This window comes from Pristiophorus japonicus, chromosome 2, assembly GCF_044704955.1.
Source record: "Pristiophorus japonicus isolate sPriJap1 chromosome 2, sPriJap1.hap1, whole genome shotgun sequence".
In the NCBI taxonomy this organism is placed as follows: domain Eukaryota; kingdom Metazoa; phylum Chordata; class Chondrichthyes; family Pristiophoridae; genus Pristiophorus; species Pristiophorus japonicus.
This window is the reverse complement of record NC_091978.1, coordinates 156,921,353-156,938,765: the sequence shown is the minus strand read 5'-3', so window position 1 is coordinate 156,938,765 and position 17,413 is coordinate 156,921,353. Positions and strand designations below refer to the sequence as shown.

The 17,413-nt window shown below is 46.5% G+C and overlaps 1 protein-coding gene and 1 long non-coding RNA gene across 4 annotated transcripts in view; one reads left to right on the top strand and one right to left on the bottom strand.

Annotated features, from left to right (window-relative positions):
- spata18 (spermatogenesis associated 18) overlaps positions 1–17,413 on the top strand; it is a 347,300-nt gene that overhangs the window by 68,670 nt on the left and 261,217 nt on the right. For all 3 annotated transcript variants that reach the window (XM_070870070.1, XM_070870069.1, XM_070870071.1), the window contains exon 3: positions 15,605–15,720. In XM_070870070.1, coding sequence (XP_070726171.1) covers positions 15,605–15,720 — 116 coding nt within the window. The remainder of the gene's footprint in view (positions 1–15,604; positions 15,721–17,413) is intronic.
- Positions 2,287–3,294, bottom strand: LOC139241685 (uncharacterized). Its single transcript, XR_011588950.1, has 3 exons — positions 3,076–3,294; positions 2,547–2,699; positions 2,287–2,372 (listed from the first exon to the last, which is right to left on the bottom strand). It is a non-coding gene; the product is annotated as an uncharacterized lncRNA (long non-coding RNA).

The window sequence follows — 17,413 nt, the reverse complement described above, 5'->3', positions numbered from 1 at the left end:
AACAACAGATCTATGGTAGAGAATTGCACAGGTTCACAATTCTCTGAGTGAAGAAGTTTCTCCTCATCTCAGTCCTAAATGGCTTACCCCTTATCCTTAGACTGTGAACCCTGGTTCTGGACTTCCCCAACATCGGAAACATTGTTCCTGCATCTAACCTGTTCAATCCCGTCAGAATTTTATGTTTCTACGAGATCCCCTCTCATTCTTCTAAATTCCAGTGACTATAAGCCGAGTCGATCCAGTCTTTCTTGATATGTCAGTCCTGCCATCCCAGGAATCAGTCTGGTGAACCTTCGCTGCACTCCCTCAATAACAAGAACGTCCTTCCTCAGAGTAGGAGACCAAAACTGTACACAATATTCAAGATGTGACCTCACCAAGGCCCTGTACAACTGCAGTAAGACCTCCCTGCTCCTATCCTCAAATCGTCTCGCTATGAAGGCCAACATGCCATTTGCCGCCTTCACTGCATGCTGTACCTGCATGCCAACTTTCAATGACTGCTGTACTATGACACCCAGGTCTCGTTGCACCTCCCCTTTTCCTAATCTGTCACCATTCAGATAATATTCTGCCTTCCTGTTTTTGCCCCCAAAGTGGATAACCTCACATTTATCTACATTATACTGCATCTGTCATGCATTTGCCCACTCACCTAACCTGTCCAAGTCACCCTGCAGCCTGTTCGCATCTTCCTCACAGCTCACACTGCCACCCAGCTTAGTGTCACCTCAAACTTGGATATATTACATTCAATTCCTTTGTCTAATGTATATTGTAAATAGCTGGGGTCCCAGCACTGAACCTTGCGGTACCCCACTAGTCACTGCCTGCCATTCTGAAAACGACCCGTTTATTCCTACTCTTTGCTTCCTGTCTGCCAACTAGTTCGTTATCCATCGTCAATACTTTACCCCCAATACCATGTGCCTTAATTTTGCACACTAATCTCTTGTGTGGGACCTTGTCAAAAGCCTTTTGAAAGTCCAAATACCTCACATCCACTGGTTCTCCCTTGTCCACTCTACTAGTTACATCCTCAAAAAATTCTAGAAGATTTGTTGAGCATGATTTCCCTTTCATAAATCCATGCTGACTTGGACCTATCCTTTCACTGCTTTCCAAATGCGCTGCTATTACATCTTTAATAATTGAGGAGGAGGTCGAGGAGGAAGATGAGGAAGAGGAGCCTGCGAGGAACTCATGCCACCAACACCACCACAACCACAGGGGAGGCCTCCTGGAGCTTTCGTCGCTGCAAAAGCCTAACGTCAGCAGCTCATAATTGAACGCTTTGCTTGAAGAGCGAACGGCACGTTTGACCGTTGCCTGGTCACTCTATCCCACCTTGTTGACTATTCCCTCTCTTATTCTGCAAATAAGACACTATACAGGAACGGTTAAGGTGAACAAAAGAATTTATTAAACATTGTAAATTTTTTGAACTTTCTAAACATAATTGTGAAACTTTAATAACATTTATTAAACATTGTGAACTTTTACACCTTTTTATAACTTTATGAACAGAATTGGGAAACTTTGAAAACGTTAATAAAATAACAATAACCCCTGCCCCAACTGTCTTTTACCAGCTCTTCACCCCCCCCACCCCCCCGAGGCTTACCCCTAGCCTCCCCCTCACCTCATGCCCCTACCCAAAGTAGCATCAATAATTCTTGCAGCAAGGCGGCCAGAGTCCTGCTGTATTGGGGGGAGAGACCTTGGAGACGCCGTCTGGAGACTCACTGGATCAGCTCGTGGCATGGAATGCCCGGCTTCTGACTGGCAAGCCTCTTGATCGGCGTCGCCAGTCACAGATGGTGTGTGTCTGGGTGTCACACTGGGAGACTCCAGTGTGACTGGTGGAGGCCACCAGCCTCGTGTGGGCATTGATGGCCTCACAGGTTTCACGGTTCGCACAAACAGTCTGCGACCCTATCTCCGTTATGCTCGCAGTGAGTTTGTTAATGCTCGTGGGAATCCTACCTAGGACATCAGGGAGCTGATGGGTGAGCTGGATGCTGAACAGTCCCACCATGTCCAGTTCTGCGTCTGCCTGTCTGTCAGCAGACCGACTTTGCCAACTCACCCTTTGGAGAGATGGCATATGGGATTTGACCCCAGAACTGCGTTGCGGCATGCCAGTAGTCCCAGGAGCCTCCGAGATGTCAAAGCCTGAGAATGTGTGATCATCCTCGGACGACGTGTTTGCCGGTTGCAAAAGAGGCATCGAGTGCATCTGCCCCTCCCCTCCCCTCCCAGAGTAGGCTGCTCCGTCAGCTCCTCTTGCTCAAATTCCTCCTCCTCCCCCACATGACGGTCTGAGGTGGATGTTTGCTGTGAGGGATTCGGCACCAGCGACTGGTCATCTGGAAGTAGAAAGCAACAGACGAGTGGTTAGCAGCAGGGGAGGGGTCAGGGTGACATGAGAAAGGTCACATAAGACAGGTTCATTTGAAGGACCGCCGCTACTCCATTATATGTAGTCCAGAGAAACTGCTTCACATTGACCCAACCCAGCCCAGGGAGTGTGCAGGACTTACCGTCACTATCCAAGAGGGGGTCAGCGCCCGCACCAGCAGTTGCCTGACCGGAGACACTGATGAGACCTGCCACTCGCTCCTCCAGGTCGGTGAGTGGCAGGATCCGAGGTGGACCGTCCACTGCTGCACCCTGCGGTTATGTGACCTCTTTGCCTGCAAAGATGAAAATGGGAATGCTTACAAGAGGGTCCATCTGCTCTTGTGGCACACACAGATAGCCACCCAAGCACTTATACCATACTGTGTGAATGTAATCGTGTCCTCTGTTTAATGGCCTTGGAAGTTGCACATGGTTCATCAGGAGGACATTGAAGTGCGGAAACATCTTTTGAGATCTCAGAAAGCAATCTTAATAGTGTGTTAGGATCATTCATGGCAAATAGGGTGCCAAACTAAGCCTACCTATGTGTCATGCATTTTAGGAGGCAACGCACAGAGTGCTGAGAGACAGCAACAGCATGAGAACAAATAGTGTGTCAGATTTATAATTGAAGTAATGAAGGAGTACATCAATACAAATTGTACTCACTCTAACCACCCTTGAATGATCGTTGAATTTCTTCTGGCATTGTGTTGCAGTCCTTTCCACAGTGTAGGAGGCAGACATCCTCTGCAATTTCCCTCCAGATTTTGTTGAATACTGATGGGAGGGGTTTCGATCCACCCCTCCTGTACAATTCAGGCCAGCTACGCTCTACTGCCCCCACTAGAGCCTCGTGTGCCTCTGGGCTAAATTCTCCTCGCACGCTGCCTGCTGTCCTCCACCATCATCATGAAAATCAAAAAGTAAAATGGTTGATTCAGCCCCGGGTGTACTGTGCATGTACGTGGTCGCTTCTTGCATTAGCATTTGTGATCGGACAATAGACCAGAAGCGCGGTGGGGGGTGAAATTTGCGCATGCGCAGAACGGGCAATTTTTTTTATGGTCGTAACTTTCGGCTCTGGCGCACAAATTCTGTGGTGCAACGCTGGATTTGGTGAAAGTTGCACGCTCTGGCGCTAACATTAACCTGGCGCTAAAACAAATGCACCCGGAAATCGCAAAAACTCGAAAATCCAGCTGAATATGTTTTAATTATTTTTTTTATGTTCATATTTTTCTCCACTTTTGACCCCATACTGTTGGCTTAAGTGCCAGGCGGGAGGATGGAGCAGGCTATGTCATAGAATTTGGGTAAAGACTAATCCTACCACTTTTTCCAAAACTTTCAGGGTAATGACCAAGAAGTTTGTGAGGCTAAGAAGTCTCCTCAGTTTGTGGCTTGCTGGCCTTTCTGGGATGCAGCTCTGCATTTGCTGCATTAATAATTTGTTGAGAACGGATTGCAAACACACCATTCTCATCATTCCAAACATGGACAAAAGAGCTGAATTCCAGAGGTACATAAGCATATAGGAACATAAGAAATAGGAGCAGGAGCAGGCCATTTGGCTCCTCGTGCTTGCTCTGCCATTTAATAAGATAATGGCTGATCTGATCATGGACTCAGCTCCACTTCCCTGCCCGCTCCCCATAACCATTTACTCCCTTATCGCTCAAAAATCTGTCTCATCTCCGCTTTAAATATATTCAATGACCCAGCCTCCACAGTTCTCTGGGGCAGAGAAGTTCATAGATTTACAATCCTCTGAAAGAAGAAATTTCTCCTCATCTCGGTTTTAAATGGGCGGCCCCTTATTCTAAGACTATGGCCCCAAGTTTCGACATGATTTGCTCCTGATTTTTAGGAGCAACTGGTGTAGAACGGAGTATCTTAGAAATCGGAATTCTCGCCATTTAGTTTGCTCCAGTTCTAGTCAGTTAGAATAGTTTCACTTTGGAACAGAATTTTTTTTTCAAAAGGGGGCGTGTCTGGCCACTTACGCTTGTTTTCAAAGTTTCGTCAGTGAAAACTTACTCCAAACTAACTTAGAATGGAGTAAGTGAAGATTTTTGTACGCTGGAAAAAAACCTTGTCTACACTTTAGAAAATCAGGCATAGGTTACAAATCAGGCATAGGGAATGGGGGGGGGGGGGGTTTAAAGGGAAGTTTACAAACATTAAACACTTCAGTTTTACAAATAAAGAGCCATCATCAATAATAAATGATAAATACATCAATAAATCAACCAATAAATCAATCAAAAAAATTAATAAGAAATAATTTTTTTTTAAATCAATAAATAACATTTTCTACTTACCGACTGCAGCATCGGGAGCCCTCCAACAGCATGCTGGGATGCCCCCCCCCCCAGTGTGTCTCTGTCAGTGTCTCTATCTCTCTGTCTGTCTGTCTGTCTGTGTGTGTCTCTCACTCTCTGTCTGTCAGTGTCTGTGTTTCTGACAGCGAGGGGAGAGGGAGGGATGGGGGAGGGGGGAGGAGAAGGGGGAGGGGGAGAAGGGCGGGGAGAAAGGAGATGGTGGGGGGGGGGGAAGGAGATTGGGGGGAAGGAGATGGGGGAGGGAGGCTGAACGGGCCGGGCCCGAGACTTCGGGCAGGGCCAGTCCCCAGCACCAGATTTACAGGTAGGTGGCGTTGGGTCGGGTCGGGGGGAGCGCGGGTCGGGGGGGGGGGGGGCGCGGTGGTGGGACGTCGGTCGGTTCAGTTCGGGTCGGGGGGAGGGAGGGAGAGGGAGGTCAGGTCGGGGGGAGGGAGGTCAGGTCGGGTCCAGTCGTGGGTGGGGGGGAGGAAGCGGGAGTTGGGTCGGTGTCGGGTCTGGTCCGGAGGCGGGAAGCGGGAGTCGAGTCGAGTCGGGAAGAAGCAGGAGCTGGCCGTGGGAGGAACCTTATTCACGCAGCCCCAGTGAGGCCATTGGGCCAGGGCTAGGGGCTGCGTGCTTCGGCCCCTCCCACACAGTTTTGGGCGCCTGGAGCTACTGCACTTGCGTGCCCACTGTAGCGCGCATGTGCAGAGTTCCCGGCACTGTTTTCAGCGCAAGGACCTAGCTCCGCCCTTACAGCTCCTTCTGCGCTGCGCCGAGGGCCAGAGGTCCTGCAGGGAGCTGGAGAATCTGGACGTTTTTTTTAGGCGCACTTTGTGGCATGAAAAACGGGCGTCCAGGTCGGGACTGCGCCGTTCTAGGCACGGCTCGAAACTTGGGCCCATAGTCCCGTAGTTTTAGTTTCTCCTATGAGTGGAAATATCCTCTCTGCATCCACCTTGTCGAGCCTCCTCATTATTTTATGTTTCAATAAGATCACCTCTCATTCTTCTGAACTCCAATGTGCATAGGCCGAACCTACTCAACCTATCTTCATAAGTTAACCCGCTCATCTCCCGAATCAACCTAGTGAACCTTCTCTGAACAGACTCCAATGCAAGTATATCCTTTCTTAAATACAGAGACCAAAACTGTGCGCAGTACTCCAGGTGTGGCCTCACCAATACCCTGTACAGTTATAACAGGACTTCTCTGCTTTTATACTCTATCCCCCTTGCAATAAAGGCCAACATTCCATTGGCCTTCCTGATTACTTGCTGTACCTGCATACTAACTTTTTGTGTTTCATGCACAAGGACCCTCTCTGTACTGCAACACTTTGCAATTTTTCTCCATTAAAATTATAATTTGCTTTTCTATTTTTTCTGCCAAGGTGGATAACCTCACATTTTCCCACATTATATTCCATCTGCCAAATTTTTTGCCCACTCACTTAGCCTGTCTATATCCCTTTGCAGATTTTTTGTGTCCTCCTCACAGTTTGCTTTCCCACCCATCTTTGTATCATCAGCAAATTTGCCTTCATCAAAATCATTAATATAGATTGTAAATAGTTGAGAACCCAGAACCGATCCCTGCGGCACCCCACTAGTTACTGTTTGCCAACCGGAAAATGACCCATTTATCCTGACTCTCTGTTTTCTGTTAGTTAGCCAATCCTCTATCCATGCTAATATATTACCCACAACCCCGTGAGCTTTTATCTTGTGCAGTAACCTCTTATGTGGCACTTTATCGAATGCCTTCCAAATACACCACGTCCACTGGTTCCTCCTTATAGACCCTATTCACTACGGCCTCAAAGAACTCCAGCAAATTTGTCAAACACGATTTCCCTTTCATAAAACCATGCTGACTCTGCTTGATTGAATTATGCTTTACCAAATGTCCCACTACTGCTTCCTTAATAATGGAATCCAGCATTTTCCCAATGACAGATGTTAGGTTAACTGGTCTATAGTTTCCTGCTTTTTGTCTGCCTCCTTTTTTAAATAGGGGCGTTACATTCGTGGTTTTCCAATCTGCTGGGACTGCCCCAGAATCCAGGGAATTTTGGTTGATTACAACCAATGCATCCACTATCTCTGCAGCCACTTCTCTTAAGACCCTGGGATGTAAGGCATCAGGTCCAGGGGACTTGTCCACCTTTAGTCCCATTATTTTACCGAATACTACTTCATTAGTGATTGTGATTGTATTAAGTTCCTCCCTCCCTGTAGCCCCTTGATTATCCACCATTGGGATGTTTTTAGTGTCTTCTACCGTGAAGAACGATGGAAAATATTTGTTCAACGTCTCTGCCATTTCCCTGTTCCCCATTATTAATTCCCCAGTCTCATCCTCCAGTACTAGATCTAAGATAGCCTGCTCCCTGGTTAGTTCTGCAACGTACTGTTCAAGGAAACTATCCTGGATACACTCTATGAACTCTTCCTCAAGGCTACCCTGGCCAATTTACTTTGTCCAATCAATATGAAGGTTAAAATCACCCAGATTATTGCCGTTCCTTTATTACAAGCCTTCATTATTTCTTGATTTATACTCCGTCCAACCATGTAGGTGAGGTGAGAGGGACTGCCCTTGACATCAAGGCAGCATTTGACTGAGTGTGGCATCAAGGAGCCCTAATAAAACTGAAGTCAATAGTAATCAGGGGGAAAATGCTCCACTGGCTGGAGTCATACCTAACACAAAGGAAGATGGTTGTGGTGGTTACAGGTTAATCATCTCAGCCCCAGGACATTGCTGCAGGAATTCCTCAGGGCAGCTGCTTCATCAATGACCTCCCCTCCATCATAAGGTCAGAAGTGGGGATGTTCCTGATGACTGCACAGTGTTCAGTGCCATTCACAACTCCTCAGATAATGGAGCAGCCCCTGCCCGTTTGCAGCAATACCTGGACGTCATTCGGGCTTGGGCTGATAAGTGGCAAGTAACATTTGCGCCATACAAGTGCCAGGCAATGACAATCTCCAACAAGCAAGAGTCTAACCACTGCCCCTTGACATTCAATGCCAATAACATCGCCGAATCTCCCACCATCAACATCCTGGGGGTGACTATTGACCAGAAACTTAACTGGGCCAGCCACATAAATACTGTGGCAACAAGAATGGATCAGAGGCTGGGTATTATGTAGCAAGTGTCACAGCTCCTGCCTTTCCACTATCTACAGGAGTGTGATGGAATACTTTCCACTTGCCTGGATGTGTGCAGCACCAACAACACTCAAGAAACTCGACACCATCCAGGACAAAGCAGCCCACATGATTGGCACCCCATTCACCACCTTCAACATTCACTCCCTCCATCACCGATGTACCGTGGCTGCAGTGTGTACCATCTATAAGATGCACTGTAGCAACTCACCAAGGCTTCTTCGGCAGCACCTCCCAAACCCGCGACCTCTACCACTTAGAAGGACAAGGGTAGCAGCACATGGAACACCACCACCTCCACGTTCTCCTCCAAGTTACACACTATCCTGACTTGGAAGTATATCCCCGTTTCTTCATCGTCGCTGGGTCAAAATCCTGGAACTCCCTCCGTAACAACACTGTGGGAATATCTTCACCACACGGACTGCAGCGGTTCAAGAAGGTGGCTCACCACTATCTTCTCAATGGCAATTAGGGATGGGTTATAAATGTGGACTATAAATGCTGGCCTTGCCAGCGATGCCCACATCCCATGAAAGAATAAAAATTAAATTAAAATTAAAAAATTCACCAATTGTTTGGAAATAAATGATCTACAGGATAGCAGCTAGAGATACAGTGAGCTTCTTGAGAGTTGTTGGAGCTGTGTTGTGCCTTGTAGATGGTGGAAAGGCTTTGAGGAGTCAGGAGGTGGGACACTCGCTGCACAATACACAGCCTCTGACCCGCTCAGGGGTAGATATTCCATCCATTAATTTAAATGGACAGAAAACTGGGCAGGCTCTCTTTCAGGTATGCTGTCCTTGTTGCCTGATTTTCCTATATTCGCTGGACCCAGACAGTCCAGTGTGCCCAGGCACAAGACCAAGAAAATCTACACTATAGTCTTTACAAGACGATATTTGCATTTTTATTATTTTTTTAAAGCACATTGCTGCAGTAATAGTTTTGGGATGCAAGCCTTTTGATAGTTGAGTTCTAAATCTATGCCCAATCTAGTTTGGCCTTTATGTCTAGTTAGTCTTTCTGCCTAAATGAAGTTGTGTACATGTATGTGCATGTACCTAGAACAGGCAAGTATTTTTAAATGTAAACCATTAAGTCCTTCGTGTGTTCCAGGTAGTTATTTCATGGATCTTTCAAGAAATAAAGATGATAGTCAATCATTGAAGCATTCCTCCATAGACTCCTGAAGAAATCCATTTCCGTGAGTAGAGAGAGGGATTTTTGCCTAAACTGAATTTCATTACTGAAATATAGTTGGCTTGAAGCTAGTTTCGTTTTGTTGCGTATGCAATAACTCAATAGGCTTAGTACCATGAATTCAAATCAGGTGCGACCTGACTATATTAGCTCTCAAAGTGAGGTTTAAACATGGAGGCTTTCTTTATATACAAGGGCTGGACGTGTGTGTCTGTGGCCCAATGACCTCCGACGGTCGCTCCCTCTGGTGGCAGGTAAACCCAGGCATACATACATTACATAATTCCCCCCCCCCCCCACCCTCCAAGATCTTGGTATCAGTCCTATTTACAAATTGAGATGGTCCGGGGCTTTCCGCTCCCTAGTTGATCGTCTCAGTTCAATTCCAGATCTGGGTGAGCTCTCCGAATCATTCATGACTTGAGGTTGCGTAGCCTAATGGGAGTGGCAGTGTCCATGTCAGGGATTGAAGGTCCAGATTTATTGACAGCAGCAGGGTCTTCTGATGGCTGAATATGAATCGGTTGGTCATTAATGATGTCTTCTTCAAGCTGTTCCGGTTTGTCTGTGTGCCGCAATTTTGTCTGATCAATGTGCCTCCTGTATGTTTGCCCATTAGTGAGTCTGACAATAAGCACCCTGCTACCCTCCTTGGCCGTAACAGTGCCAGTGACCCACTTGGGGCCTTGACCATAATTGAGCACTTGCACAGGATCATTAATAGAGATGTCACGTGACACGGCAGTATGATCGTGATACCACTGCTGATGTTGACGTCTGTTTTCGACGTGATCGTTAAGATCAGGGTGGACAAGTGAGAGCCTGGTCTTGAGACCTCTCCATCAACAGTTCAGCAGGGGGGACCCCAGTAAGTGTGTGGGGGTCTCGTCCTGTAACTAAGCAGCATGCATGTCAAGCGAGTCTGCAAAGAAGCGTGAGTTACGCATTTCAGGCTCTGCCTGACGGTTTGGACAGCCCGCTCCGCTTGACCATTGGACACGGGTTTGAATGGTGCTGACTTTACGTGCTTGATACCATTGAGTCTCATAAACTCTTGAAACTCCAAACTCATGAAGCACAATCTGTTGTCGCTCACAACGACGTCGGGCAGACCATGAGTGGCGAACATGGCACGAAGGCTCTCAATGGTGGCTGTGGATTGCTGGATGACATGATTATACATTCTATCCATTTGGAATACGCATCCAGTACCACCAAAAACATTTTGCCCAGGAAAGGACCCGCATAGTCGATGTGGATCCTCGACCATGGTTTGGATGGCCCACTTATCGGAGATTCCACTGGTGCATTGCTTAACTGCATGCAAGTTTTGCACTGATGCACACATGACTCCAAATCAGTTAATGCCAGGCCACCAAACGTGAGACGTAGCCTTCATCATCACATACCGGGATGGGTACTGTATAAGTCCCGTACAAATCTCTCCTTGCCTTTCTTGGACATAACCACACGATTACCCCATAGCAAACAATCAGATTGAATGGATAGTTCGTCTTTGTGATAGTTGTAAGGTTTGGTCTCATAGAAACATAGAAACATAGAAAATAGGTGCAGGAGTAGGCCATTCGGGTTATCCACTTTGGTGGTAAAAATAGAGAGACAGACTATTATCTGAATGGTGACAGATTAGGAAAAGGGGAGGTGCAAAGAGACCTGGGTGTCATGGTACATCAGTCATTGAAGGTTGGCATGCAGGTACAGCAGGCGGTTAAGAAAGCAAATGGCATGTTGGCCTTCATAGCGAGGGGATTTGAGTACAGGGGCAGGGAGGTGTTACTACAGTTGTACAGGGCCTTGGTGAGGCCACACCTGGAGTATTGTGTACAGTTTTGGTCTCCTAACTTGAGGAAGGACATTCTTGCTATTGAGGCGAAGGTTCACCAGACTGATTCCCGGGATGGCGGGACTGACATATGAAGAAAGACTGGATCAACTGGGCTTGTATTCACTGGAGTTCAGAAGAATGAGGGGGAATCTCATAGAAACGTTTAAAATTCTGACGGGTTTAGACAGGTTAGATGCGGGAAGAATGTTCCCAATGTTGGGGAAGTCCAGAACCAGGGGTCACAGTCTAAGGATAAGGGGTAAGCCATTTAGGTCCGAGATGAGGAGAAACTTCTTCACCCAGAGAGTGGTGAACCTGTGGAATTCTCTACCACAGAAAGTTGTTGAGGCCAATTCACTAAATATATTCAAAAAGGAGTTAGATGAAGTCCTTACTACTAGGGGGATCAAGGGGTATGGTGAGAAAGCAGCAATGGGGTACTGAAGTTGCATGTTCAGCCATGAACTCATTGAATGGCGATGCAGGCTCGAAGGGCCCAATGGACTACTCCTGCATCTATTTTCTATGTTTCTATGTAACTCTCCATGTTTCTCTGAAATATGGCTGCAACCGAGCCAATTCCGAAAGGACACCTGTTGTAAATGAACTGCCCTTTATGCGAATTGATGCATGTAAGTTTCTTCAACAATTCAACAAGCTCTTGTGTCATATAGGACGACGTCAGATCCAATTTTGTGAACGACTTTCCCCCGGCTAGCGTTCCAAACAGGTCATCAACCTTTGGTAACTGGTACCGATCCTGTTTCGAAACTCGATTGATCATAACCTTGTAGTCTCCACAAATCCTGACAGTGCCATCACTCTTCAGCATAGGAACAGTGGGACTAGCCCATTTGTTAAATTCGACCAGTGAAATGACCCCTTCACGTTGGAGTCTGTCCAGTTCGATTTCGACCTTCTCCCTCATCATGTACGGGACCGCCCGGGCTTTGTGATGGACAGGTCTTGTATCTGAGTTCGGGTGGATCTGCACCTTGGCTCCCGTGAAGTTGACGATGCCCGGTTCAAACAGCGAGGAAAATTTGCTCAGCACTTGAGCACACGAAGTGTCATCCACCGATGACGAAGCTTTAATATCAGTCCAGTTCCACTTTATTTTTTCGAGCCAACTCCTGCCGAACAACGTTGGACCATTGCCTGGAACGATCCACAGCGATAGATCATGAACTGCCCCATCGTACGACACCTTGACTGCTGCACTGCCAATCACTGGTATGAGCTTTTTGGTGTAGGTACGCAATTTTGCATTTACTGGACTCAGCTTGGGTTTCACGGCCTTGGTGTCGCACAGCTTTTCGAAAGTCCTCTGGCTCATAATTGACTGACTCGCACCCGTGTCTAATTCCATAGATACCGGCATGCCGTTCAATTTTACTTCAATCATTAGCGGTTGGCTCTTTGTCAGGAACGAATGTACACTATACACTTCCTCCTAGGGTACCTCGCGTTGCATTGCCAGATCCCCTCCGGATCGGTCATCGTCATCCATGTGGTGTGTCGCAGCACGCTTGCTGAGCTGTGGACACATCTGCTAAAGGTGCCCCATTTTCGCACAGCCTCGACAACTATACTGTCTGAAATGGCACTGATGAGGCCGATGATTGCCCCCACAATGCCACAGGGTGAAATTGGATTCGTGCCCAATGGTGGACTTCGAACAGCTACATGTTTCGCAAACTCAGTCGGGTAGGCCCTGCCAGATGCAGCTCTGCCAACCGACGACACAATCTGGTGCACAGTAATTGCCGTGGAGTTCTTACTCTGCGAGGATATCTGCTTTATACTATCGATCGTGGTCAGGCAAGCCTGGGCGATCGTGATGGCCCTACTCAGATCCAGCATCTCCGCAGCCAGCAGCTTCCGCAGGTTCAACTCGTGGTTTATGCCTATTACAAAGACGTCACGCAGCATGTCTTCCAACGTGGTTCCAAACTTACACGGCCCAGCGAGACGTCTCAGGTCGGCAACAAATTCTGCCATGTCCTGGCCTGCAGAACGAACATGCATGTAAAAGCGATATCTAGAGATAATGATACCTTCTTTAGGTTTGAGATGATCCCGAATCAGAGTACACAATTCCTCACAGGTCTTTTCCGTTGGACGTGCAGGTGAGAGCAGATTCTTTATGAGGCCATAGATTTTTGGACTACAAACCATGCGCCTAACTGCGTCAGCGTCTTCATCCATCTTGTTGGCCACGAAGTACTGGTCGAGGCAATCTGTAAAATCCTATGTCTTCTCCCTCCACGAATCGCTCCAGGATTCCAATGGTCCTCATTTTTTTTGTGTGTGAAAGTTCGTATTGTACCTCGTTGCCAAATGTTGCGTATGCAATACCTCAATAGGCTTATTACCGTTAACTTAATCAGGTGTGATCTGACTCTACTTTATTAGCTCTCAAAGTGAGTATTAAACATAGAGGCGTTCTTTATATACAAAGGCTGCACGTGTGTTTCCGTGGCCCAATGACCTCCGACGGTCGTTCCCCCTGGTGGCAGGTAAACCCAGGCATACATACATTACAAATTTAAGATAGCTTCAAAATCTATTTATCATAGGAGGAGAATGGAAGCCAGTGTTGTGTAGAATTTGCGTGATGTGTGAGTTTCTAATAACCATCTTTTCGGGATACACTTAGTACCACTGCATTTCAATTGCTGCTCCCAGCTCTACATTAAGGTCAATGTATTTTAAAATCTTACCTTTTTGGTGGTGACGTGCAGCTGTCTCTTTAAAGACTATCTGCTGGGACGCATGGATATAAAGATTGGAGGAAAAGCAATGTGTGAGGAGGACACACTATATCTGCAAAAGGACATAGATCGGCTCAGTGAGTGGGCAAAAATTTGGCAGATGGAGTATAATGTTGGAAAGTGTGAAGTCATGCACTTTGGCAGAAAAAAAATCAAAGAGCAAGTTATTATTTACATGGCAAAGATTGCAAAGTGCTGCAGTACAGGACCTGGGGGTACTTGTGCATGAAACACAAAAGGTTCGTATGCAGGTACAGCAAGTGATCAGGAAGGCCAATGGAATCTTGACTTTTATTGCAAAGGGGATGGAGTATAAAAGCAGGGAAGTCTTTTTACAGCTGTACAGGATATTGGTGAGGCCACACCTGGAATAATGCGTGCAGTTTTGATTTCCATATTTACGAAAGGATATACTTGCTTTGGAGACAGTTCAGTGAAGATTCACAAGGTTGATTCCAGAGATGAGGGGGTTGACTTATGAAAAAAGGTTGAGTAGGTTGGGCCTCTACTCATTAGAATTCAGAAGAATGAGAGGTGATCTTATCGAAACGTATAAGATTATGAGGGGGCTTGACAAGATGGATGCAGAGAGGATGTTTCCATTGATAGTGGAGACTAGAACTAGAGGGCATAATCCTAGAATAAGGGGCCGGCCATTTAAAACTGAGATGAGGAGAAATTTCTTCTCTCAGTGGGTTGTGAATCTGTGGAATTTGCTGCCTCAGAGAACTGTGGAAGCCGGGACATTGAATAAATTTAAGACAGAAATAGACAGTTTCTTAAACGATAAGGGAATAAGGGTTTATGGAGAGCAGGCAGGGAAGTGGACCTGAGTCCATGATCGGATCAGCCATGATCGTATTAAATGGCGGAGCAGACTCGAGGGGCCATATGGCCTTCTCCTGTTCCTGTTTCTTATGTTCTTATGTATACCTGGTTTTCCTGAATGGTGCCAGGGCTTGCTGCCTCAGGGCAACCCAATATTGCAAAGGGAGCCACAAACAGGCGCTGGGTCCCTTTTTTCCATATGCAAAGGTATTAATGCCTGATTTAGGCATGGGCCCTGGACACCTGTTGCCAATATACCAATATAGCGGGTGGCCCACTACTGGTTATTATGAGCGTGTGCTTCCTGCCCGCCATATTGGAGGCTTAGGCGATCGTTTAGCACTCGATAAATGGGCGTGGCGCCAGTGAATTTGTAGGTCAAGGACCCGAAAATTTAATAACGGTTCTACTGATCCCTCACCAGAACTCTCAGGGAAATGGCTTAACTGGTGGTTTTGAGCCCCTGTGGAATTTCAGTTCCAAGATCTTCTTGCACAGGTGGTGAATATGTGGTATAGCCTCCCCAGAGAGGCAGCGAAGGATGGTCTCAATTTCAAAACATTGCAAGTTGAGATCGTTCAGACTGATCCAGTGGATGGAAATGGACTTTTCTGGTGTTCTTGGAGACTTTGAAGCGCATTAGGGGATTGGTTGAGAGACTAAAATTAAGTATCTGTAAGTAATGTCCAAGGTGTCCTTGAACTTGCTTTATTGCCTTAGGGAGTCGAGGAATAATTTCCCAGAGGTTTTCCTGAAATTGGCCACAGGTTTTTCCTTTTTTTTGCTCCAGTGATGTCAGCGAAGAGGAACCGGTAGACCATGTCCATTATCCACCATTGATGGGGTTGCTCTGTTTCCAGAGTATGTGCTGTCATTCGAGAAAAAAACAATTCTATATTCTACTCTTATGTTTAAAAAAAAAAGGAAGATGTTCCAAATCAGACAGTAAACATAGTAATTCTATCAAACACATAAAAAGCCAACACTGGATAAGTACTTAAACAAACAATTGCCATTACCTTATTTTTGCTTTGTTTTTAAAAGGTGGTGTTTATTCTGGTGTTGATACTATCAAATCCCGATTCCTGCCATGGCTTGGGTCTAGCTTTACCGTCATTACCTCAGGGGTGACTTCTGACATCAGCTTTAATCTCCTGCAGGTATGTAAATATATAACCAGAACGACGACTCCTGTTCTTGCATTTAAAAATCTCTGCTGATCATGTGACCAGAACTTAATTTTCATCAGTCAGTTAAAAAAAGTAAATTACTGTAGCAGGGCATCTAATAGCATCTATTGTTAATTAGACTTGATCCCTGCACCCTTCAGCTCAAAACATTGTTGCCCGTAAAGTTGCTGAAAGTGTGAGCTGATAACGGTGCAGTGAGGGAAACAGGGCATTTGGAACCCTGAGTGAAAAGGGCAATCAACAGGAAATCTCTTTAAACAATCAGATTTAAGGATTGAGAAATAAATAGAGGAGGACTGAGAAGGAGGATGAATTAAAGGGGGTGAATCCAATGTCAAATCAGGTACAGCAAGAGAAATAGAGGGGGAGAGAAAGATTGGATTGAGAGAATGAAACATATATGGGCTCAATTTTGCCCAATGCTGTTTTTTGGCATATTGCCATAGTTATGCCTGTTTTTTTTGGCCCCAACTACTCCAAGAAAATAAGTAGCAAGTTTCCCCATTCTATTTTTTGAAATTGGTGCCGCACAGCCTGTCCTGTAGCTGCGGGGGAGGGGGGGTGGTGGAGCCTAATGTTTGCTGAAAAACTGATGCCCCCCACTTCTGCGCATGCGCGAAAGAAAAAAGACATTTTTTGACGTGATTGCTATGGGTGCACATGCCAATTACATTCGGCCATTTTTAAAGAGCCAGTTGTCTGTGAGAACTTTAATTCTCATTGGAAAAATCGGAGCTGCAATACAAGATGCAACACAGCTGAAGGACCAAGAATTTTTTACAGGATGAAGTGGAGGCACTAGTTACTGTAATTGAGGCCAGATGGCACAAGCTGGACACCAGCAGAGATCATATCAAAGTTTCACCAAAAGAAATGAAGAAACGTTGGAACCAACTTGCAGAAAATTACTGTACAACAGTGATAACCCCGAGGTCTGGAGACCGGTGCAAAAAGAAGTGGCAGGACCTTGGTCAAGTAGTTAGTGTAAGTAATATTTTAATTTATTCAATGGAATTGCAATTGTAACTGTGACCAGCTGTTTATGTCCCACCCAGCAGAAAGACATCCTCCCGAAAAAGTTATGTTTTCATCTTTGCAGAGGAAGATGGCACACAACAAAAGGGAAAGAACTCGAACAGGAGGAGGCCCAGCAAATCTGCACCCACTGCCACCCTTGGAAGACAGGGTCGCTGCTTTGATGGGCCCTGCCTGGAGAAAAGCAACCATCACTGCACAAGCTGGGCCCAGACCTCGGGGGAGAGGGTAAGTGCTGCAAATTCCACAGTCTGGCTTTGCTAAATGTTAAGTACTGCGTGGGCTAGCCATGCTTCGGTTCATGGGGATGTCTCCGTCAGCTACGCTTCGGTTGATGCAATGTGCTATCATTCATCGTGGTCCTTCAAATCAGCCTGCTGCCTGCGCTGTGTGAGCCTTCTCATGCCACCCACCCTGCCCCCTCCTCTGCTGTTTGTCTGTTCTGTTATATTTTGCAGAACTTGAGGCCAACCCGGACGAGGCCGAAGCCGATGAGCCTGACGAGGAGAACATCTTCCAATCCCACCTTCCAGACTAAGAACATGGGGGTGAGGGGGAGGGGAAGGTGATGGATGCAGCCCCCACTGTTACACTCACTATGGAGGAGGTGCAGGTGCCGCCCATTGAG